Source organism: Rhinoderma darwinii, chromosome 11, assembly GCF_050947455.1.
Source record: "Rhinoderma darwinii isolate aRhiDar2 chromosome 11, aRhiDar2.hap1, whole genome shotgun sequence".
In the NCBI taxonomy this organism is placed as follows: domain Eukaryota; kingdom Metazoa; phylum Chordata; class Amphibia; order Anura; family Rhinodermatidae; genus Rhinoderma; species Rhinoderma darwinii.
Window position 1 is genome coordinate 35,903,876 of NC_134697.1, and position 26,198 is coordinate 35,930,073.

At 40.7% G+C, this 26,198-nt stretch overlaps 1 protein-coding gene across 1 annotated transcript; it reads right to left on the minus strand.

Moving 5' to 3' along the window:
* Positions 1-1,027: 1,027 nt before the first annotated feature.
* Positions 1,028-21,154, minus strand: CYP17A1 (cytochrome P450 family 17 subfamily A member 1). Its single transcript, XM_075841076.1, has 8 exons — positions 20,800-21,154; positions 16,396-16,534; positions 10,460-10,689; positions 7,584-7,670; positions 6,456-6,668; positions 5,942-6,111; positions 4,313-4,416; positions 1,028-1,884 (listed from the first exon to the last, which is right to left on the minus strand). Exons 1-8 carry the CDS (start codon positions 21,112-21,114, stop codon positions 1,607-1,609), a joined length of 1,536 nt encoding a protein of 511 aa, XP_075697191.1. The 5' UTR covers positions 21,115-21,154; the 3' UTR covers positions 1,028-1,606.
* Positions 21,155-26,198: the final 5,044 nt, after the last annotated feature.

Below are 26,198 nucleotides of genomic sequence, written 5' to 3' on the forward strand. Positions count from 1 at the left end.
ATTAAAATCCTGCAGTGCCCGCAAGGTCCCCCTGCTGAAGAAGGCACATGTACAGGCCCGTCTGAAGTTTGCAAATGAACATTTGGATGATTCTGAGAGTGATTGGGAGAAGGTGCTGTGGTCAGATGAGACTAAAATTGAGCTCTTTGGCATTAACTCAACTCGCCGTGTTTGGTGGAAGAGCAATGCTGTCTATGACCCAAAGAACACCGTCCCCATTGTCAAGCATGGAGGTGGAAACATTATGTTTTGGGGGTGTTTCTCTGCTAAGGGCATAGGACTACTTCACCGCATCAATGGGAGAATGGATGGAGCCATGTACCGTCAAATCCTGAGTGACAACCTCCTTCCCTCCACCAGGACATTAAAAATGGCTCGTGGCTGGGTCTTCCAGCATGACAATGACCCGAAACATACAGCCAAGGCAACAAAGGAGTGGCTCAAAAAGAAGCACATTAAGGTCATGGAGTGGCCTAGCCAGTCTCCAGACCTTAATCCCATCGAAAACTTATGGAGGGAGCTGAAGATCCGAGTTGCCAAGCGACAGCCTCGAAATCTTAATGATTTACAGATGATCTGCAAAGAGGAGTGGGCCAAAATTCCATCTAACGTGTGTGCAAACCTCATCATCAACTACAAAAAACGTCGGACTGATGTGCTTGCCAACAAGGGTTTTGCCACCAAGTATTAAGTCTTGTTTGCCAAAGGGATCAAATACTTATTTCTCTGTGCACAATGCAAATAAATATATATAATTTTGACTATGTGATTTTCCGTTTTTTTTTTTGTATAATCTATCTCTCACTGGTAAAATTAACCTAGCCTAAAAATTCCAGTGGGCAAACTTACAAAATCAGCAAGGGATCAAATACTTATTTCCTTCACTGTAGGTAAATAGTAGTAAGACATTTTGGTTGGAGTTACCTTTTATGATAATATTGTTGCCTGAAGTCTATAAAAAAGTTATAGCTACAGAAAGGTATTAAAAAGTGTGATGTATACCTGCACATGAACGGGAATACCTTGGTAATAGTCGACTTCACCTTTATTGTTTCATATATAGTTTCATATATCGTATTTAGACAGTAGATATTTCTTCACAACATTTTTTTTTAAATAAAACAAAATAGAATATGTCCTCCGGGTTTACATACTATGATATTGCATGTGATTACCAGGGCGGTAATTTCTGTAAGTAACTGACAATAATCGTTGCATTGTCAATAAATAAAAGAAGTCTGACATACTAAAAAGATTGATTAATGTTGTAAAGGGATTGTTTGCATCCTATTGCAAAACATTTTGTACAACTGAGAGTCAGAATTGTAGTATTATTTTTTTTTAAAGCTTATAGCGGAAATTTAGTGAACACTGACACCAGTATTCTGGCACAAAAAGTTGCAAATTTCGGCACACCTGTTTTGTGTAAACATTTACAACATTTACATTAACTTTGACGCGGTGCCCGACACTTTTTAATAAAGGGTGAGGCTTTGCAAAAGAGGCAGGGCCATTCTGCCAACAAATTTACCAAGATCCACTGTATTACTACCGAGTAATGCTAAATCCTCACATGACCTGACAAAAGTGTGGCAATGTGCAATGTTTATGTATTGATGTCAATGTTCTTCCAGGCTTTTCTCAGCTTTGCGGTCACCTTAAATGGTTTCACCTGAAGCACAACACCAAACTTCCCCTCCAGCTCCGGCAAAAGATCTCCCTCAGGAACCTCCAGAGTGAACCTCTGCAAGATCCAGGAGAGAAAAAGAAAAATTTCCATCTTGGCCAGGGCTTCTCCAAGGCATACACGAATTCCAGCACCAAAGGGCAAGTAACTTTGGTTTGGTGAGTACACACGGTGTCCATTTTCATCTAAGAAGCGATCTGAAATAAATGAGAGAGATGAAAAGTCACGTAGTGTAAGGTGACGTATGACGTGAATTGTGAGTGTGATTTTCCAATGTCCGCTATGATAATATTGTTGATGTTGGCCAATAAATTTTCGCTGTATTCTGTCTTCTTTCTGCAATCTAACAGGCGAGACTGGCAAAAGTTGAGAAGAACAAGCTCGGCCAGGGACAACAGAGGCTACCAAGCCACAAAATAAATGGATACAATGGAATTGTGTTAGCACCACTTAGGCCCCATGCGCACAGCCGTGCCCGTTATCACGGCCCGCAATTGCCAACGCTTGCCCGCATTATCAAGCCGTGATTCCTTACAAAGTATGGGAGCATGGCCTGTAAAAAACAGCCATGCTCCAGAATTTACAGCACGGACACCCATCCGTAGCGATACAGAAAGGTGTCCGCAGTCAATAGAACTGAATGGGGCTGTAACTACGGTCTAATTTACGGTAGTGTGCATGGGGCCTTACTTTGGACAACAAAGCCAGAAATCATGAATGGGTAAAAGTTTTACGGTCAAATTGGAAAACTAAAAATGAATGATAAATTCTGTAAGTGATATTTGTCTATAGCTCAGATACTAATATGAAAACATCATCATTTATTTTGAACGGCATTTACTATCTCCTCCGGCTTCAAAAACAATCACCTGTACAGACAAACAAAGACTAAATTTGGCCATACACATTGGGCTTCTATGATGAATGGGGAAGCCAAGAAACCCCTGACAGCAGGCGTCCGGGGAGATAAGGATTGGGCATGTTGAATTACAACAAGCTTGATGCTTTGTTTCCTTGGTGATAGACACCTAGAGATGTTAGAAAGCTGACTATTGCCCTCCTCCAATTGAACTAAGTGTGTCTGTTTATGGGGTAGTCGGCAGAGACAGCAGTCAGCCACATATATATATATGTATATATATATATATATATATATATATATATATATATGGCCAGCCAAAGAAATCTATGTTCAGGACTCTACTTAAAGGGGTTGTCCGAGATACCATCATATTTTCAAAAACCCCTTTAATGCATGTAATTTATAAATGTAAATACATTTGTAATATACTTACATTTTCCAAAGTGGCCCCGTTTCCAGATCCTGCCGTCGGGAACTTGACTGTTGATGTCTCGCTCTGCTCTGGCTCTGCCGCTTTGTTGATCTTGAATTCTTTGCCGGGTATACAACACGTCACTTGTGACGTGGTGTATATCGGCTTGTTCTGTTGTAACGCGCATGCGCGGCCCCTGCTGTTATCTCGAGAACAGTAGGGAATTCAAGATCAACAAAGCGGCAATGCCAGTGCAGAGAGTGACGTCATCCGTCAAGTTCCCCACGCCAGGATCTGGAAACGGGCCACTTTGGAAAATTTAAGTATATTAAAAATGTATTTACATTTATAAATGACATGCATTAATGGGGTTTTTGAAAATGTGATGGTATCTCGGACAACCCCTTTAAGGTCTTTTTATACCGGCCAATGTTTGGGCAAATGAACGTTCATATAAACGCTCGTTCCCGATCATTGCCGTGTGTACGATCAGCCGATGAATGAGCAATCGCTCGTTCATCGGCTGATCGTATAGTTTATGTCTTGTTGATCGGCGCTCATTTTTACGTCCCAAATTGTCCGGTGTAAAAGGACCTTCACACCACCTATTGGTTCAGCTTGATCCTGGGCGGCGTTTCCCCTGTGTGGCTCTACAAGTGTCCGCCTGCCCCAAGAAGGTCTAGTCTACTCAGGACATATTGCTATCTCATTTTATTGCTTTGCATACAAGACTTAATTCTCTGTATACGAAGCAAAGAATATTGGACTTTCTTATAAATTCCCTTTAAAATAATAAAAAATATAAGAGGCATTGACACAAACTAGAATGAATAGGCTGATCGTACGATGCTGACACCCGACCATCGAACAATCTTCTTGGCTACATATGCTCCATTGTGTCATCCTGTTTAGAGTTTCTAAATTTATAATGAAACAAAACCTTCAGGAACATATTGCTCTTTCTTTTGGGGACGACCTTTCACCCAGCAGTCTGGTGCTTTATGGCCATAGTTCACCACTTTAGGGTATAGTGTTTTAAAGTGCTGAAAACAAATCACTTAGCACAGTCGCTGATGTACTGATAAAGTTGTGTATTCAACTTAAGACTGTCATAAAGGCATGGATAATGAGGCCGATATAACTGATAAAGAGCATAATATGTGTGTCTATGGCAACAAAGCAATCATTGCCGATCAATAGATCAGATTGCCATATCAGATTTTATCTGACGAGTTGGAAATGTTTCCTCTACAGATGGTCGTTCACGTGAACTCGTGGCATAAAATTTGGCATGAAGAAAATTTTTGGGGGGGATGTTATCAAATATTCCTATTGAAAATTGTCCACAAACCTGGATTAAAGTCTCCCGGTTGCACCCATTCCTTCTCGTCATGATGCAGGGACCACAGGTTTATAACCACTCGGGCTTCTTTAGGAATGGTGTATTCTCCAATGCTATTAAACAAATATAAACATACATTTGACATACAATAAAATGTCATGTTTGAGTAGTAAGTATATTTGACATACAGTAAATGTTTTGATGAGCCTACTGACTAAACTTGTCCATGCACATGAGTTCATTGCCAAACCAAAGGTGTTCGACTGGCAATAGACACTGCCATTCCCCCCATTAATAGGCTTAAATAAATCGAATATGCATATTAACCCTTAAAGGAACACTCTGGGCAAAACTGCTAAACTGTGTTATGCTTAGCCCCGAGCTTGAGCGGGCGGTGCATGACACACAAATTGTTTCTCTGGTGTTCTTTAAATCTCTAAATTGCAGGAAGAAAATCGTCCCCCTATTCTCACCTATAGATGACTACTCTTTAAGTCAATATACAAACTTTTACAGAGCCTTGAAACATGACTCGGGTAAATAGCCAAACCAGAGACACCCATCTGTAGTCAGCCCTGTTGTTGATCCGCATCAGTACAGAGTAGGGTTTTGGTTGGCTGAGTGAGATGCCTTTCGCCCGGCTCTTGGAAGATACTGATTCTCCGTGCAGAGATCCAGCTGGTAGCGAGTCTTAAAACTTTTCCCAGTGAGCATTGCCCTTAAGACTCCCTACCAGATGGATTGCCCTGGGCAGAGACAATAAATTGCCCATATTTTTGCCCTTTTTTACATATACCCTCTTTCTCTAGCATGAGATATCTTAATTGAAGCAATAAGAGTTATAATTTAGCCTAGCTTAACTTTTCACCATACTTTACCCTTCCTTTTTCCTCTAAAGGATCTCTGCAAGGAGAACCAGTACCTTACAAGAGTTGAATCTCTGAGTCATGCTCCTCCCTCAAAGTAACTGAACTAGATAAGGAAGAAAGCGGGTTATATAATGTTGCCATTGCTTATTACATATAAGATACATCCAACCAATTCCATTAAGGGGTTGTCTCATGAAGACAACCACTGTCAATATGTCCTATTAGTGCATATGGACGTAATAGAGGGGGGTTCCCTGCTCAAGACCCCTTTCTATGAGTCAGAATAGAGAGCTGCATCTAAATGGCCACCATGTAATACTAAATAGATATAGATCAGCAGCACAGGACCAAAGACTAGGTTGTGGTGCTGTGTGGTGGTGTCTGTTGCTGTTGTGCTGCACTTGTGGTGTGACGTAGCCCAGAGCCAAGGCGGCTTGGCCTGGTAGCAGGGGTGCTGCTGGGCCTCTGGGTTGCTCCTTCTGTGGGTGCAGTATTGTGGCGGGTGCCGCCGTGCGGTGCTGCAACCAATAGAGTAGGGACCTACTTATCGGAGGTCGCCGTGAAGTGACAAGTGGGCTTATACAATTTGATCAAAATGTTAACAAAGAACCTCTTGTTCATGTTCATTGATTAATATTGTGGATTCTCCTCTCCAACCAGCCATGTGGAAGGGGCTGTCTCTAATGAGAGCTGCAAAATGGTGTCTGCACAACCCAATGTATTTTATGATGTATTCCCACCATGTTGCAAAATTCTCATCAAATCCCACCTGGTATCTTTCATAGCTACATGAGGGATGAGCAGAGGCGAGACAGGGCGAATTCTCAAAACTTCCGCTATGGTGGCCTCCAAGTAATGTAAGATTTTTCTGTCGCTCAGCAATGGAAGTCTCCCAAATCCAACCTTCACATCCAGTTCTTCCTGAATCTTCTTCTGTACCTGTAATTTATAATAGAAGAATATATGAGATGGGCAACAGATCACCACAGGAGTATCCATGATCCCAGGGTAAGGGTGAAACAATGAAAGGGCCCTCATTCCTATGGAAGACACGAAGATGAACTGTCTCATGACATGGGTACAAATCGGGGTATATTTATGCATTGCAATGCTCAGACCCTGGGCAAATTAGATTGTACGTTTAATTGGAACCAGCAACGAGTGTGAATTAAAATAGAGGCTAATGGAAATGTAACTATTAGATAAAGCAGAATTCAATTCTACTAATATTACCAATGCTTCTACTACTCGCTTCCAGAAATATCTACACATATTTTTCGTACCTCTGGGTAGTGTAACAAATATGCAATTGCCCATTTCAACACTGTAGATGTTGTCTCTACTCCTGCTCCAAATATATCCCCCACAGTCATGAGGATGTGATCCTCTGTCAGTCCGACATCATGGGATATGTTGCTGTTGTTGTTTTCCATGCTGAGTTTGGCTTTCAAAAGAGCATCCAATAGATCATTGACCGTTTCACCGCAAAATGCCTCCTGCAACATATGAAAATTAGAACCAGAAATCGGATGCCTCAAACACATGTCCAGATTTACTGTTCTTACTACTGAGAATGTTCACCAAACGGCAATGTAACGACAAGGGAATGCTGCTGCTATATAAAGAGCCCTAATACAGAAATAAAGGGGCTTTCTAACCTCCCACAAGACTGATATGTCCATTGTATTCTTATATTAGGGACGGTCACAATCGATCTGTACTCTTTTTCTAATTAAAGGCACGGTGTTGGGTTTTCCAAGTTATGGAGGCAACTTCGGAGCAACCCGTCAGTGTGTGCCAGGACCCCATTGGCAGTGACAGATTCCCTTCTTCAGGACTTATAGTCTTATTTACCAATACGAAGGACATAAGAAATGTAATGTGACTGCAGAATTCCTTATTGATTTTAATTAAACTGTAACTAAACCTTTGACGTCATAGTGACATGCCAGAAGTTTTGATCGGTGGGGATGCGAGCACTAAGACCCCCACCGATCGCTGAAACGAAGCAGCAAAAGCGCTTGGGCCGCTTCATTTCTGAACGGCTTTCCTCGGAATCATAGACTTTCTATTGAGCCCGTACACCTCTCCATGGAAACACTATTAGAAATTAGGCAGCTTAGCGCTCACCCGAGCACTTCTGCCCCTTTGTATTAGCGATCGGTGGAGGTCTCAGAGCTCGGACCGCCACCGATCAAGATTTCTTATCTGTCACTATGACATGTCAAAAGTTTTTCAAAAGTTTTCTTACACTTTAAAGGGGAAACCAGACAAAAACTAGAGCTACCCAAAGTAATTATTTATTGGGTTATCCTTTAGCAATTTCAAGGGTTGCGTTTAGTAATAATCCAAAAATGTTTATGCAAAAATAATTGCAAATTGGTTTCCTGTCAATTTCCTGTCACACTTACCTCGTGCTCCTTTAGTTTCTTTTGGAGCAGCTGATCTCGAGTTGTCACGGACTTCCTTAGTAAATCGAGGTCCTTGTTTGGGAATATCTGAAAACAATAAACCAATAAGTATTTCATTGTCTATTTTGCTTGATTGTTGTCTTTAAGCTTTTTATTATTTTGATTGCATAATGTAGATGCCACATGCAAGGTGTCGAGGAAGCAGCATACATAATATACATTATCCCTAAGTATGCGTTCCTGAGTTATAACCTTTTGTTCAAGGCGTTTTCCTATTTTATGTAAGTTTATCAGTGTATAAATAATAAGTTCTACAATTTTCAAATATACTTTGTGTTTTAATTCCTCGCAATTTGCAAGATATGTGTTCTCATTCCCTGACAGCAAACACATATCTTGAAAATGGTGATGAAACTCAGGGGGAATTTACAAAAGCACTTTATGCCAGTTTTGTAGCGTCAAAAATGCACAATTTGCGCAAAAGTTTTGCGACTTTTGTATTTTTATGCCGCCTTTGCCACTTTTCAAAAAAAGGGACCGGCGTTAGTGGGAGGGGGCGTGGTCACTCACTGATTGACTAAGTTATTTGAATTTACTTCAGAAACTGGTGTAAAGTATAGCGGAAACTATTCCAGCTCATAGATCGCGTAGATCTCCCTGTCTGGTGCATGGACAGCCAGAGATGCGCCTAATTTATTAACCCTTTAATGACCAGGCCATTTTTCATGTTTTCTTTTTTGTTTTTCCCTCTTCACTTCACTCCAGGAGCCATAACTTTTTGAATTTTTCAATTAACATACTGTAGCCGTATGAGGGTTGTTTTGTTTTTTTGCAGGACGAGTTGTAGTTTTTAATGGCACCATTAAATGTACCAGCTAATGTACTGAGAAACTTTAGAAAATTATATTGTGCGGTGGAATTGAAAATAAAACAGCAATTTCCTATTTTTTTTTGTTCACCCTGCAGTAAAAACGACATGTTAACTTTATTCTGCGGGTCAATCAGATTACAGCAATACCAAATTTATATAGTTATTTTTATTGTTTACTACTTTTTCAAAATGAAAACCTTTTGTTAAAGAGTAACTAAACTTTAAAAAAACATTTTGTTGCTTCGTTTCAGCGATCGGTGGGGATTTCATTGCTTGGACCCCCAACAATCAAAACTTCTCACATGTCACTTTGACATGTCAGAAGTTTTTTGAAAGTTTAGTTATCCTTTAAATAAAAAAATGTGTTTTGTGTCACCATATTCTGAGACGCAGTAATTTTTTATTTTTCTGTTGATGGAGCAGCGTGAGGGTTTGTTTTTTTGCGGGGTGAGCTGTAGTTTTTATTGATACCATTTTGGGATACATGAGACTTTTTGATTTCTTTTTATTCCATTTTTTTGTGGGAGACGAAATTATCAAAAAACAGCAATTCTGGCTTTTTAATTTTTTTTTATAAGACATCTTTGTGCGGGTAAATAATGTTATATTGTGAAAGTTCAGACTTTTACCGGCGCGGCGACACCAATTAAGCTTTATTAACATTAAAATGGAAAAACCCTTTAAGTAGTTAAAATCAAATTTGACTGTTTCTGGGAAAGCTGGATGGCAACTAAGTGCTTGTCACCCAACTGTCCAAGATTCCTGTAGGGCAATCTGCCTAGATATGCAACTATGTGGCAATGGGGGATGTATCTCTGCTTATCTAGGCAGATGTGCCATTCCAGGTCTAGGAAACCAGAGTTAGGGCTTGTTCACATCAGCGTTGCCCTTCCGTTGAGGGGTTTCATCTGAGGTTTCCGTCGGGTTAACCCCTAAATGGAAAGGCAAAGAGAAACCTTAGCTTCCGTTTGCATTACCATTGATCTCAATGGTGACGGAAACGTTGCTAAAGGTTTCCGTTTGTCACAGGGTTCCATTGTTTTGATGTAATCAATAGCGCAGTCGACTGTGCTATTGATTCTGTCAAAACAACGGAACCCTGTCACAACGGTGGAAAACGGAAAGGAAACCTTTAGCAACGTTTCCGTTACCATTGAGATCAATGGTGATGCAAACGGAAGCTAAGGTTTCTCTTTGACTTTCCGTTGAGGGGTAAACCCGATGGAAACCTCCGACGTAACCCGTCAATGGAAGGGAAACGCTGATGTGAACACAGCCTAACAACCCTAATTAGGAGTGTAATGACATGCATATTGGTTGCCAGCTGTCACATAAAGGGTATGTGCACACAGTGTTTTTGTCAAGCAGAAAAAATCTGCTTCAAAATTTAGTATTTTTTGATGCAGTGGGAACTAAGCCAAACACATGACAAAAAAATTGTTGAATATAATTTTTAGTAAATTAACATAAGAACTCAAGGACTTTACTGACCGTTCTCTTATCTTACGTCCTTTAAAGAGAAGCTTTAAAGTGTATGTCCACCATTTTACAGTTTACATATATAATTATAGTACATAAAGAGTTGAGTAACATTGTAAATATATCTAATTACTTATCTTGTTTGTTCCTAAATTACAGTCTGTATTATACCTCAGAGCTGCATTCACAATTCTGCAGACTTCAGAGATGAAATCTCCCAGAATTCCATACTGGCTCAATGTCTGCACTGAGCTTTCTCTGGTGATTTGCATTCTGGAAAGTGTCATCTTTACACCAGACATTATTCAGTAATGGGAAGGAGGAACTTTTACAGGGGATCAGAAAAGCTGGATAGGAGATCTCTCTTTTTGCCATTCATTCTTGTAAGGAGGAAGAATTTGACAATGCCCATCGGTGACACAAAATGAAACGTACTAGTTGTCACTGAAATATCCACCTACTTTTGCTAATTTGTGGTACAGATTGTAGAATTTCTCTCAACGTCTACTTTTCTCTATATCCATACCTGGAGCCAGGGAAAGATGTCAACCAGGCTGTCCTTTGCCACAGTATCCACAATGCCTTTGCTGTATCTTAGCATAGTCTCAAACTCTTCATCACCTCTGCTATATCTCGTGTTGAAACACAATGAGCAAACTACGTTGGTGACGGCTCGTGTGAGTTCTGGAGCCATGTCGAATGGGATGCTCTGGAAAGTAGTAAGTGTTTGGCACAAGGAGGCAGCTTCACGGGAAACTATGATAAAAAAAAGAAGAATCATTCTGGAAGTTTCTTAAAACACTGGAATTAAGAGGATTTCACTTGCTTTATCAGCAGCTGCCTGGTTCTGGTTGCTGCAATCCAATTTCTAGCCTACTGGTATTCTGAAAGGGGTATTCTGTTTTTTGTCATATAAAGTCTACCGTGTTTCCCCGAAAGTAAGACAGTGTCTTACTTTCTTTTTATCCCCAAAAGCCCCACTATGTCTTACTTTCGGGGTATGTCTTATATTGGAAAAAATTGTCGAATTATTATTATTTTTTTTTTCACAAACTTTATTTAACTGTTTTACATTTTTTTTTTTAGTCCCACCAGGGGACTTCACTATGCGATTTGCCGATCGCATATATAATGCTTTGGTATACTTAGTATACCGAAGCATTATTGCCTGTCAGTGTAAAACTGACAGGCAACCTATTAGGTCATGCCTCCGGCATCGCCTAACAGGCAGATGCTGAAGGCAGACCTGGGGGTCTTTGTTAGACCCCCGGCTGTCATGGAAACCCGACGGCGACCCGCGATTTGTTTGCGGGGGCGCCGATCGGGTGACAGAGGGAGCTCCCCCCTCTGTCAAACACATTAAATGCCGCTGTCACTATTGACAGCGGCATTTAATGGGTTAAACTGCCGGAATCGGCGCGCGCTTCGATTCCGGCAGTTGCAGCAGGAGCCAGGCTGTGTATAACAGCCGTGCTCCTGCCGCTGATCGCGTGGGTACAGTCTCAGTACCCGCGCCATCACAGGACGGATATATCCGTCCTCCTGCGCGAACTAGCAGCTGCTGAGGACGGATATATCCGGCGCGGTGACGTATGGAGAGGGGGGCGGCGCGGAAGTGGGCAGGAGGCGGCAATACCCCCGTGTTTCCCCGAAAGTAAGACATATGTCTTACTTTCGGGGTACGGCTTATATTAGCCGACCCCCCTGAAACCCCCGATACGTCTTACAATCGGGGGTGTCTTACTATCGGGGAAACACGGTACTTACTCATTGTATATTGAAACATTACGTAATTTTCGAATATATTTTGAGTGTCAATTCATCTGCTTGCTGTTAATGAATGGAAATCTTTATTTTTTTTACATTCCGCGAATTTGAAATCAAAGGTAAAGCAAACAGGAGCTATGGTTTCAGTTTGGCTTTGCATTCTTTGGTTCCTCCGACGGAAAGGTCGAACAGAACCCATGAACGGAAGGCCAATACTGATGTGAACGAGGCCTTAATATTGGATTCTCAGACACAAAAGCAAAAATTCAAATCTTAGTTTAAATATCTCAACGACCAGTCAAAAGTTTGGTTGAAAGAGATTCTTAATCGACAGTGCATAGAGGAACTAGTGGGTGAAACTAAAGCGATGTCTGAGACACATTTTTCTTCTTGTAGAACTATTGTAGACTATTATCCGATATGAATTATAAAATAGAAAGGAGAATCATAACTAGACTGGCACAATTTTACTAGTCTCACTGGTCTACCGACACACAGGTACATTACAATCAGAGTTTTTTTCCCCCACATACCATAATTACTGTTTACCTATAATTTTCAATTGAACACTTTTTGCGTCATGCGTCTATGCATATTAAAATGATTTTCCCCTTTTAGTATAGATTCTGTACTGATTTCTTTAAAATAATTTTATACATATAACATAATTAAAAAGTTCCTATATAAATAGAAATTTTACTGAACAGTAAATTCTGCCGTAGACTAGACTATACTAAAAGCTGGTCATGTATTACAATATCTGACCACTAGATGTCACCAAAGCCACAAATATTTACCCATTTCCACATAATAGGACTGTGGCAGGCTAGAAATCTCTAGTATTGTTTTAGAGGTATCCTCACATATATTTTTCTGTACGGAATGCATTCAACTGTCCAATCCATAGTCCAATAAGCAATTAGTCAGTGATTATATTATTACTTGTGCTATTTTGTCCAGTATTTGCTGCTCAAAAATATATGCTGTATTATATTTTTTTTTAAATGTTTTTTATTTTTTTATAACATTAAGGTAAATGGACTAAAGATAAGACGACAGTTCAAAGTAAAATAAATGAATGGTCGAATCCCTTCAGCACAGACATACATATGTGGTGTTGTGCTTAAAAATTGCAAGTGTTAAAGTTGACATAACCTGATATGTGTTTGCATCCTAAATAAGTGTAAATGAAGCATACAAGTCGATCAAAATGCAAAAAAATACATACATACATACACTACCGTTCAAAAGTTTAGGGTCACTTAGAAATTTCCTTATTTTGAAAGAAAAGCACAGTTTTTTTTCAATGAAGATAACATTAAATTAATCAGAAATACACTCTATACATTGTTAATGTGCTAAATGACTATTCTAGCTGCAAACGTCTGGTTTTTAATGCAATATCTACATAGGTGTATAGAGGCCCATTTCCAGCAACCATCACTCCAGTGTTCTAATGGTACATTGTGTTTGCTAACTATGTTAGAAGACTAATGGATGATTAGAAAACACTTGAAAACCCTTGTGCAATTATGTTAGCACCGCTGTAAACAGTTTTGCTGTTTAGAGGAGCTATAAAACTGACCTTCCTTTGAGCTAGAAGGAATGGCTAGAAAATGGCTAGAAAAAAAGAGCTTTCATGTGAAACTCGACAGTCTATTCTTGTTCTTAGAAATGAAGGCTATTCCATGCGAGAAATTGCCAAGAAACTGAAGATTTCCTACAACGGTGTGTACTACTCCCTTCAGAGGACAGCACAAACAGGCTCTAACCAGAGTAGAAAGAGAAGTGGGAGGCCCCGCTGCACAACTGAGCAACAAGACAAGTACATTAGAGTCTCTAGTTTGAGAAATAGACGCCTCACAGGTTCTCAACTGGCAGCTTCATTAAATAGTACCCGCAAAACGCCAGTGTCAACGTCTACAGTGAAAAGGCGACTCCAGGATGCTGGCCTTCAGGGCAGAGTGGCAAAGAAAAAGCCATATCTGAGACTGGCTAATAAAAGGAAAAGATTAATATGGGCAAAAGCACACAGACATTGGACAGAGGAAGATTGGAAAAAAGTGTCATGGACAGACGAATCGAAGTTTGAGGTGTTTGGATCACACAGAAGAACATTTGTGAGACGCAGAACAACTGAAAAGATGCTGGAAGAGTGCCTGACGCCATCTGTCAAGCATGGTGGAGGTAATGTGATGGTCTGGGGTTGCTTTGGTGCTGGTAAAGTGGGAGATTTGTACAAGGTAAAAGAGATTTTGAATAAGGAAGGCTATCACTCCATTTTGCAACGCCATGCCATACCCTGTGGACAGCGCTTGATTGGAGCCAATTTCATCCTACAACAGGACAATGACCCAAAGCACACCTCCAAATTATGCAAGAACTATTTAGGGAAGAAGCAGGCAGCTGGTATTCTATCTGTAATGGAGTGGCCAGCGCAGTCACCAGATCTCAACCCCATAGAGCTGTTGTGGGAGCAGCTTGACCGTACGGTACGCAAGAAGTGCCCATCAAGCCAATCCAAGTTGTGGGAGGGGCTTCTGGAAGCATGGGGTGAAATTTCTCCCGATTACCTCAGCAAATTAACAGCTAGAATGCCAAAGGTCTGCAATGCTGTAATTGCTGCAAATGGAGCATTATTTGATGAAAGCAAAGTTTGAAGGAGAAAATTATTATTTGAAATAAATATCATTATTTCTAACCTTGTCAATGTCTTGACTATATTTTCTAGTCATTTTGCAACTCATTTGATAAATATAAGTGTGAGTTTTCATGGAAAACACAGAATTGTCTGGGTGACCCCAAACTTTTGAACAGTAGTGTATATATCATAAATAATATTGCTACATAATAAATTCGAAGAGATGGCTATGGATTCACCTGCATTCTTAAGTTTTACCACAAGAGGGAGCATGTCAAGAATACTACATACAAATATTATGTAAATAGAAAATGTAAACATTAGCGGTATTCTGGTTTCAGCACATAAAGCTTATTCGTTGTATAAGGAAAAGATGTGACATTTTCCTATATACTTTGTGTATCAAGTTTCTATGTTTTTCAAGATCTCTATCCATAGTCAATGAATAGGAACGTTTATCGTTTTATTTCAAAATAATCTGTTCTGATAATATGATGATCACACAGGTGCACAGTGCGTTACAAAAAGACTGTAACTGTAATGAACCCACCAGCTGTGTTTCCATCACATCACCAGGACAGATTTTCATCCTTTGGAAGAAAACAATGAAGGTTCCTATGCATTAACGATACATATAGAAAACTATAATGAATGAGCTTTATTTACAAAGCACGGAAACCCCAATTACCACTAAACGATGAGCGACTGATATATCTATCACGAGCGGGTGCTAGGCCCTGCATTGCTAAAGCTATATCCGTCACATGGATCTCGTGCTTACTGCCTAGTACACCCAGAAGATCAGCGGCAAGAGTGATGCTGTAGTCAATAGCGACCACAGCATTTGAGGTGCTTGAAAGAGGGAGGGTATGCCATTGGCATCTGCTTATTAGCCTATTATATACGATAGGCAATAATGCTTTGGAATACCAAGTGTCTCAAATCATTCTAAAAGTGAACAAAGGATCACTGTTTCAATTCCCCTAGTGGTACAAAAAGTGAAATTTAATTTAATAAACTTTAATAAAAATTAAAAAGAAAAAAAACCCACTTAATTCATTAAACATAAAAAATATATATATTATACAAAAAAATAAAAAAGCTATAGCTCTCAGAATGAAGCGTCACAAAAGTGACTAAATAAAACATGTATTGTGAAAAAGTACAAATACGTAAGAAAACGATACATAATTGGTACCGCCGCATTGATAGTGGCATGTAGAATAAAGTTAACATTTTCTTTTTACCGCACAGTAAACGAAAAAAAAAGAATGGCAAAATTGCTGTTTTTTTGTATTACATTAAATATTTTTTAATAAAAGCTAATCAATAATATATATGTACCCCAAAATGGTGCCATTGATAAATACACCTCTTCCTGTAAAAACACAAGCCCTCACACAGCTACATCGACGGCACAATAGAAGAGGTAAAACTCTTGGAATGCGAGGATAAAAAAATTAATAAAATGGTTTGGTCACTAAGGGCCAAACAGGCCTGGCGTTGAGGGCTTTTCTGATTTAGAAAATGCATTCATAAATACCCTATTAGGTTTGGTTCACATTGTGCATTTTGGTTGCATTTTAAAGCTCTTCCAAAACAAACAAAAAACACACCTTAAAAAATGTGGTTTTAAGGTGCAATATTTTGGAAAGCATTTCAAACCGCAACAAAAATGTACAATGTGATCCCAGCCTTAGTGAATTCTGAGGTAATAGAGAGGAATCTTCTTTTCAGGATCCTAATCTATTAGCTAAAATAGCTACAAACCGTGTATTTCGATCTGGAGGACCTGGCACCTCTGTAAATTGTGTAACAGGAACTTGTAATACTTCATTTCCCCTGTGGTGGCACTGCAGGAGAATTGAACACTTGCTGCCAGATTGCTCTAGAGATTACAGTTGATCACTGGGGGTTCTAGAGCAGGACACCCTATGATCAGGTGCCCAAAGCTGACAAACCTTTAAACTCGAGTTGATTTTTTTAAAGGAGTTATCTAAGATTATGAAATATGTCCTCATTGACATATAAATCACAGTCATCTCTATACTCACTGATCTGCTCAATGGCGATGGTTCCTTCCCCAAACATGCAGAGAGCTGAATGCACTAATTTACGGTGGAACTTCCAAGTGGGGCTGTAATCAGCAAAAGCAATATCTTTGGCATCTCTTGTCAAAATATCAGTTGTGACCTTGAAAGGAAAGGACATAACTATTTAATATACAATATCTGATACATGGCATACATATGTAGGCATCTTAGCAATTCACGAGGCAATGGCACTCTAAATACAGGCATCTTACAAATATCAGCAATTAGGACGACGGGTGCAGAGCACCTTCTGTACAACCCCAATAGCCGGAATTTAGGTGTGCCTGTGAGGAGGACGTGTGGGTGGCGCTTGTGGAAGAGAGTCTTTAAATCAGCCAGATTTAAAGGGGTATTCCTATCTTAAGCATTTATGGCATATTCACCTCTGGGGAGGTAACCTATCAGGAAATTGGGGATCCAATGACCCCTGTTTGCTGTTTCCCGGATGCTGCTTGTTTCATTGAATTTCATACAGAGGAGGCCGCACTTGGCCCTGTCCATTGAAGTCTATGGGAGATACAAAAAGAGCTAAGCGCTGCTTAAAGGGAATGTGTCGCTAGAATTTTTTTTTTTTTTTAGTTAAACAGTTAGTATATAAATGATTACACATTGTTCTCATTTTTTAAAAATTTTTCACAAGTCAGGAAATATTATAAATTAGATTCTAATTTATAACATTTCCATGTGCTGGTCGCTAGAGGGAGCAATTCCCAAAATTGCAGCAATGGCATGTGGTAAAGCAACCTCATTGCTTTATGCTGCAAAATTGGAGAAGACACACTCGCTCTAGCGTCCTTAAACAATCCCCCCTCCTTTATCCTGGCTAGTGCCAGGAGAAAGGAGGGGGTTGAATGTTCAAGCCTCCTACACTCTGTTCCGCCATTTTTTGAGCGAATGCACAGTGTGGGAGGATTAGATACAGTGTAATCACACAGTATAACACGAACATACACAAACATAACTTACCTGCTCCTGCCGCCGCTGTCGCTGCCGCAGCCTCCGCTTCCTCCGCTCCTAGTCCTTGCTTCTGGACATATGGACGGAAGCTGTGACCGGAAGTAGTCATCTTACTGTCCGGCCGCGGCTTCCGGTCCACATGAAAATGGTGCTGGATGTCGCTCTGCTGAAGACCTTCCTTTTGGACTGTGTAGGAGCGGCGCATGCGCCGTTTCCACAAAGACGGCGTACACTATAGTGAATGGAACGGCTCCCGTTCGCATTCTCTATGGGGATGTATGTGCCGTATTCCATCTCTGTATGTGTCGTTAATCGACACATACAGAGATGAAAAAAAAAATGGCAGCCCCCATAGAGAAGTAAAAGAAAGAAAAAAGAAAAAAGTACAACACAAAAACACAAATAAATACAATTTATTTTAATGACATAATAAAAGCAATAACATATAAAAGAAAATTTTTTCGTGACACCTTCCCTTTAAGCGGACAGGAATTGGTGAACAGCAGTCACTAGATCCCTATTCTCCCGATAGGTGAGGGTCATAAATGGATATGCCATAAATTCGTAAGATTTGAAAACTACGTTAAACTTGGTTTTACTTTGTGCAGTGTTACAATAATCTCATGTTTCTACTTGAAAACTCACAACATACTACTGTCAATCTACTGTTAATAGATATTTTGGGCTTTGACAGAGCGCAGACTCCTGTTCTGTAAGGGCTTAGGATCTAATTGGATCTTTAAAGGGGTTGTCCAAGATCAGAAAAACATTGCTGTTTGCTTCCAAAAAAGCACCACACCTGTCCATGGGTTGTGTCTGGTATTGCAGCTTTGTTCAATTAAAGTGAATAGGGCTGAACTTCAATACCACACACAACCTGTGGACAGGGGTGGTGCGTGTTTTGGTAGAGCATTGAGAAAATAGAGAGGAAGAGAGAGAACACATGCTTCAAAGAGAATTGAGTTCTCCACTTGCAGGTTCACAAGTAAGCAGGTCAATGTGAGAGAAGGGAGGAGACACAGACACTCAAAATACAGTACTGAAAGAATTGAGGAGGATAGAGGTTTAAGAGAATGCTTACTGAGCTCTGAACTTGCAGCTCCACAAAGAGGCGTGTCAGAGAAAGCAGGAGGTGAAAATAAAAGAAACAATGCAGAAATCAGCCAATAGCATAGTGAACCTTCACCTCTCCAGGTACACAGGTACATCTCTAAATTTTAAAAGACAATGAATTTGACACAAATTGCATGATGTTTAATGGGAGGACTTTCAGGTACTTGCACTACCCTTTATAAATGTTATCCATCTGTTATTCTGTATCGTTTATAGAACTTGTAAAAAAAAAAACACTGATAATGACCAATACTACTGATACATTGGTTAAAAAAATGTGTTGCACATATTGGTGTGTAGTGCAAGGGATACATTTAGATTGAATGTATTCTTTACCCAAATAGTGTTCTGAGCGCTGTTTCTATCGGCCCCATAGACATTGAATGGAGCAGCAGCAGACATGTGCGAATGCTGCTATTCAAAATCCTCCTTAGTGCGATCGTGCAGTTAGGAGGAACCCCCCGTTCGGGACTTCTGATTTAGTGATCGGTGGGGGCCCAGTGGTGGATAGGTAACAAATGTTCTACGTAGAAAGACCCCTTTAAGACCCCAGACCTTTAAACTCATTCAGACTCCAGACCAGATTTTTCGTAACTCATTCAGACGCCAGATCAAACGCCTAAAGTCATTCATACCCCGAACCAGACCCCTAAAATTATTAATACCCCAGACCAGCCCCTAAATTTAACAACACCCAAGACCAGCCCTTAAAATTATTTCAGACTTCAGACCAACTCCTAAAGTTAATTCAGACCCCAGAGAAGAGGTGTAAAATATATTTAGACCCCAGACCAGAGCCCTAAAATTAATCAGACTCCAGACCAGATCTCTAAAATTAATTCAGACCCCAGACCAGATTCCTAAAATTAAACAGACCCCTGACCATAACCCTAAAATTAATTAAAACCACAGACCTATCATACCCCAAAATCAACCAGAACAGACCCCTAAAATAAATTTAGCCCCAAGACCAGACCCATAAAATTAACTAGACGCCACACCAGACCCCTAAAATTTATTTAAACCCCACACAAGAACCCTAAAATGAACCAGACTCCAGAGCAGACTCCTAAAATTAATATGCTTACCGCTCCCGGACCCTTTAATCTTCAAGGCCAGCATCAGGACCTTGAATGCCAGGCCCCGGTGGTAGTTCCGATCCTGACACCAGACCGCTATTATAGATGCATTGGAGGAGATACTGCCCTCCTCCAATGCATCTCTATATGATGGCAGGTCTGTGGGGTTCGGACCACTCCACCGGACCACTGCAGTAGATTTTAAAGTACATAAGTGGTACCTAGGTGGTACATAAATTGTATCTAGCCCTTAACCTATCACCTGTAGTGTATAGCTAGACAATAAATTTTATTTTTCATCCATTTAACTACTAATCATCATTACTTTATCTATTATTTTTATATAGTTCTTAATTCAAAGAGTCAGTGTGCCTTAGGTTGTTATGACCTATGTAATTCTGCTTATTTGATTCTAGTTAATGGGTAACATGTAGGATAGCTAGAAATCATCAGACCACCATTTCTAGCTATACCACCTTATAAACTAGATTCTCGTTCTCCATTTTGACACAGCTTTAATTTGTAAGATTACAATATTACTATATTTCGGTATTTCATATTTTCCTTATCAGTACCAGTAGTGCCGCTACTATTTAACCTATGGTTGGTGATATCTGTCAGCATAAGTATCATGCAATGCAATGGCGTCTCAATTGTGGCATTGTCCCATCTACACTACTACCTGGGACATTGAAATACATTTCACATTGTAGCGTAGCCACATTGCATCTCACCTGTGCAGATAGACATGACATATAATGCTTTGGCTATAATACAATGTGATCTTGCTATGACAAATCTCATCCTGTGTTGCCATTGAGCTCTGGCTGAACTCAGATGTCCGGAATAGGATTGAAAATTATTCTATAGCTTATATCAAAATGTTATTGCGGCGATAGCGCCCCTGTTCAGTAGTACAACCTGATAATGTTGCCCTCGATCACCCCTGCTCTACAAAACATAAAAGTAACATCTCCTCGAAGAGATAATAATGCGTACTAATATCTGAAGAATTTAGTCTTGTATTCAGCCTTGAAGCGCTGTCCTTGTAGATGAGCATTAGTATTACAATATCCAAATTCCACTCTATCCTGCTTATTCTTCACACTTATAATATACAAATATTACTGTAATAACTGATATGTATGTAATATATTTGTTGCATATATTTTTGCCACGTAATAACTAAAGTAGAACTTATCAAAGTTATACTCACCATTCGTGGTCTTCCAGCAAATGTTTTACCCTTCTTCAGCAAAACCTCCCGGGCATCCTCATGGTTATTCACAACGACTACATAGTGGGAACCCATCTTAAAGGAGTAGAGGCTGCCATACTTTTTCTGCAGATTACAGAACAGGATGTGTGGAGGGAGGTGATTACCAAGGTGAAGTAAACTCCCAATGACCGGCAATGAAGGTAAGCTCTTGGGATACTTTACAGATCCAGCGCTTCTTAATCCCCGTCTCCAGAAAGAGATGAGAATGAGCCCAAAGGCTAGAAGCAAAGCACCACCAAGCCACACAATCATGCTGGGTTCTTCTCCACCTTGAAATGACTATTTCAATTTACAGCTCAAATAAATATTGCAGGGATTTGTACAGCAACCAATCACTGTGAAGCGATTATTAACTCCCTCAGTGCTGGAAAGAGATGCTGCTCCTCTTGCCCTTACTAAATTTTAAGAAAATGTATCTTTAGAATTTTAGTCTGTATTGAGCATTTAATAGGGAAATGTTATAGTTTGCAAAAGTAGAATAGTTTTTAGAAGTATTTTTCTGCTTTGGCAGTGGTGTGTTTAGTGCTTAGGAAAACCAAGGCTGGTAATGCCCAAACTCAGAATGGGCTGCGGTGGTTCAGACTTGGTTCAAACCTATGATATGCCCTTTAGGGTATGTTTTCGGAATTTCGTATGATGGAGGGCCATAGGCAGTTATGCACCTGCTTTACCAGGCACAAAATGTGATTTCCTGGAAGGTATTGTTGCCGCCCACTGTGAAGGAATTTAAAGAGAAGGTAAAACTTTGCATTAGACTTGAGAAATATGAAAAGAGGAAACATTAAAAGGCTCCTTTGACTAGAAACTGACTCTTCTGCCGGTAACTCCTGTTGGTATTTTAAAAAAAGAAAAGAAAAAAGGGAATTGGTGAAACGGGTGGAAAGTAAACCTAACTTAAGCAGTCAGTGCCAGGTAGCTGCGGCCAAGTAAAATCATAGGATGCTTCAAATTTGCCTAGATGCCCATAATGAGAACATAGTTTACTTTTATAGAAATTACTTCGGAGTATAAGAAAGACATAGACTATATGAATAAAAGTACACACCTACACATTACACCTACAGTAGCTTTTATGACACCCCATTCTAAATCCATAGTCATTAATATAGATTTTGTCCCCCCTTTGCAGCTAAAACATCATCCACTCTTCTGGGAAGGCCATTTACAAGATTTTGGAAAGTTTGTGGTAAATTTTGTCCATTTATACAGAATAGAATTTGTAAAGGTCAGACACTGATGTTGGACGGGAGGACCTGACTCAGAATCTCCTTTTTAGTTCTTCCCAAAGGTGTTGGATGGGGTTGAGGTCAGGGATCTGTGCGGCCAGTCCAGTTCTTCCACACCAAACTCCCATAACCATGACTTTATGGACCTTGCTTTGTGCAGTGGGGCACAGTTATGCTGGAACAGAAAAGGGCCGAACCCCAAACTGTTCCCACAAAGTTTAATGCGTACAATTGTCCAGAATGTCTTGGTATGCTGAAACATTAAGATTTCCGTTCACTGGAACTAAGAGGCCTAGGCCAACCCCTGAAAACCTACTCCATAGCATTATCCCTCCCCCACCAATCTTTACAGTTGGCACAATGCACTCACGCTGGTAACGTTTTTTTGGCATTCGCCAAACCAAGACACGTCAATCAGACTGGCAGATAGATAAGCGTGATTCATCACTCCACAGAACACGTTTCCACTGCTCCAGAGTCCAGTGGCGGCGGCTGTATACCTCTCCATCCGACGCTTGGCATTGTGCTTGGTGATGTAAGACTGGCATTCAGCTGCTCGGCCATGGAAACTCATGACATGAAGCTCCTGGCGCACAGTTTTTGTGCTGATGTTAATGTCAGAGGAGGTTTGGAGCTCTGCAGTTATTGAGGCAGCAGAGCGCTGGGGACTTTTATGTACTATGTACCTCATCACTCGGCGGCCACTCTGTAACATTACGTGGTCTACACTTCGTCTCTGAGTTGCTGTGGTTCCTAAACGCCCCCACTTTGTAATAATACCACTCACAGTTGATAGTTGAATATCTAGGAGGGAATAAATTTCACGAACTGACTTGCTGCAACGGTGGCATCCGATTACAGGACCACGCTGGTATTCAGTGATCTCCGTAGAACGACCCATTATTTCACAATGTTTGTAAAGGCGACTCCATGGCGAGGTGCTGCGTTTTATACACCTGTGGCACAGAATGAAACCTCTGAATTCAATGATTAAGAGATTAAGTATACTTTTGTCCCTATAGTGTACATGAAATCAAGTGTTCAGAGGTGGACGACGAAAGAAATTAAGGGAATTAGTAAATGTACCAAAAAACATTATTTTTATTATAGCTTCAAATGATATACACAATATAAAATGAGGCTCAGATTACCTTATTGTGGGGTCACTTGAGGTAGCGGTACTGATTGTAAAAAGACGCAAAATAAATTGGCACTACATAAAGATTATATTATGTCTGGCACCTCCTACCACTCAGTCAACTCTAAAGTGCCAAGGTCTGTGGCATCATTTAGACTCCGCTGCAATCTATTTGTATTTGTGGTCTTCTAACAGCATAAATTATTGTTGTTATAGACGTCGTCAATAATCTCTTTGTGGTGGTGGAAAAACAAGATTATGTGAAAAACAGAACGTGTACCCACACAGGATTTACCACCATTTGTTTAAGGCCTAATTCACACGAGCGTGTTCGGTCCGTGATATATACGGACCGCATGCCGGCCGCATTGCCCAGACCGAACACAGTGCAGGGAGCCAGGCTCCTAGCATCATATGTATGACGCCAGGTGTCCCTGCCTCCCCGCAGAACCACCGCCTGAAAACATGATTACAGTACGGGACAGTTTTCCCGCAGCGAGGCAGGGACTCATGGAATCGTACATAACTATGATGATAGTAGCGTTCCTCCCTGTACTGTGTTCGGTCCGGGAAATACTGCTAACATGTAGACCTTATATCACGGACCGAACACGCTCATGTGAATTAAGGCCCTTTTACACAAGCCGATAAGCAGCCGGTGCAGCCAGTGCCAATCAACGAGACATCGTTGATAGGCGCTCGTTTTCTCCAGTCACGCGAAGCTATGGATGAGGACGAGCGGTCGTTACTCCAATCGCTCGTCCCCATCCATTATTATCATGTTCGCAGTGCGTCTACGTTTACACAAGGAGATGTGCTGCCGACAACGATAATATTTAACTTTTTTTTAAACTATACGACCCGCACATGATCGAGCGTTTGCTCGTTCATCTGCTGATAGTTCCCGTTTACACAGGGCAATGATCGGCAACGATAATCACGATAAAACCCCATTTAGGCCTAAACGCTATGTGCACCTTTGAAAGTGTTTTTATGTATATATACACAAATGCCTATCAATGTGTTTGGTGTAGCTTTCAAATTCGTTTTTATTAAAAATTATTTTTACTTTTTGAGCTACAGCTGTTTTGTATTCTGTATACAGAGCAGCTGTATTGTTCGCTAAGACCTGAATCCGTCAGATCCGCAAAACTCATGGATTCAGTGTCAGCGGGTCCAGCGTGTCTCTAAGGGTATGTTCACACGGCGGGGGTCCGTAACGGCTGAAATTACGGGGATGTTTCAGCCTGAAAACATCCCCGTAATTTCAGCCGTACCGGCATGTGCAGGCGCTTGAACGCCGCGTCAATTACGGCCGTAATTAGCGCTGCTATTCATTGGAGTCAATGAATAGCGGCTCCAATTACGGCCAAAGAAGTGACAGGTCACTTCTTCTACGCGGGCGTCTATTTACGCGCCGTCATTTGACAGCGGCGCGTAAATATACGCCTCGTGTGAACAGACAAACGTCTGCCCATTGCTTTCAATGGGCAGATGTTTGTCAGCGCTATTTTCAGACGTAATTCGGGGCAAAAACGCCCGAATTACGTCCGTAAATAGGCCGTGTGAACATACCCTAACACGCAAGATCCACCAGTAATCTATCACATCTAAGTTATGAACTTAGATATGATGGAAAAGAGGTAGATCCTGCCCACTTTCACTGAACCCGTCTGTCCCGCAGACCTGATGGGTACAGGATTCAGCGAATGATACAGCTGCTCTGTATACAGTTTACAAAGCAGCTGTATCTCAAAAAGCAAAAATAATTTTTAATAAAAACTAATTTAGAAGTTGCACCAACACACTGACCGATATTTTTATTAAAAAAATATATATATTACCGTCAAATGTTTACATAGCCTTTAAAGGGGTTATCCGGGTTATTCAAATTATTAGCCTATCCTTAGGATAGGCCATCAATATTAGATCGGTGGGGGGTCTGACTGTCGGCACCCCTGCCGATCTGGTATTTGATGGGGCTGCGGCCCTCTTCATAATTAAACATGGTTCTTATCTCCGTTCGTACTTGCACGCACCGTTACATTTATAGCGGCTGTGCAAGGTATTGCATCACTGTCCCATTCACTCATAAGAGCGCCGCTAACCCTTCAAACAGCTGATCAAAAGGGGTGCTGACAGTCGGACCCCCACCAATCTTATATTGATGGCCTATCTTGAGGATAGGCCATAAATTTTAGTAACCCGGATAACCCCTTTAAGTTCCAGTTAGTGTTAGCTCATAATATACTCTCTTAAGCCCCATGCACACGACCGTAAAAAATTTATGTAATTGCGGACCGTAATACAGTCGGCAATTACGGACCCATTCAGTTCTATTGGCCGTGGGCACCTTTCCGTATCGTTATGGATAGGTGTCCGTGCCGTAGAACTGTACCGCAAAAGATAGAACATGTTCTATTTTTTGCGGTTTACGGGCCATGCTCCCATACTTTGTATGGGAGAACAGGCTGAAAATGCGAGCTGCGGCCGTTGGTGGCTGGCTGTGCCCACATTTGCGGGCCGTGATTACGAGCACGGCCGTGTGCGTGAGACCTTATTGTAATGCGGCTGCTAGAGGGGACATTTAGTATTACATGCTGGCTATTCAAATCAGCAGATTTCTATTCTGGCACATTGAAGGGGTCCGAAGTGGAGGATCCCCTCTTTGAGATCTTTTTAGCCCCTTCCTCACATCAGTCGTATATATATGGTGGAGGTCGGATAGTGGAGTATGAAGTGGGTTCATGGGCTGAGTCCGCTCCAAAGAACGAGCAGAATCTTATAGCCGACACTTCATTGTAACAAGCGTCATGTTCCATCTTTGTCAGAATCACGATACACTGACAAAGTAAAGTAATATATTGTGCAAGTGATCCAACGATTCTTGGTTCAAGTCCCCCAGGGATACTAGTAAAAAAAAAAAATACAGTTAAAAAAATAATTTTTAAAATATAAAAAAAATTACAAAT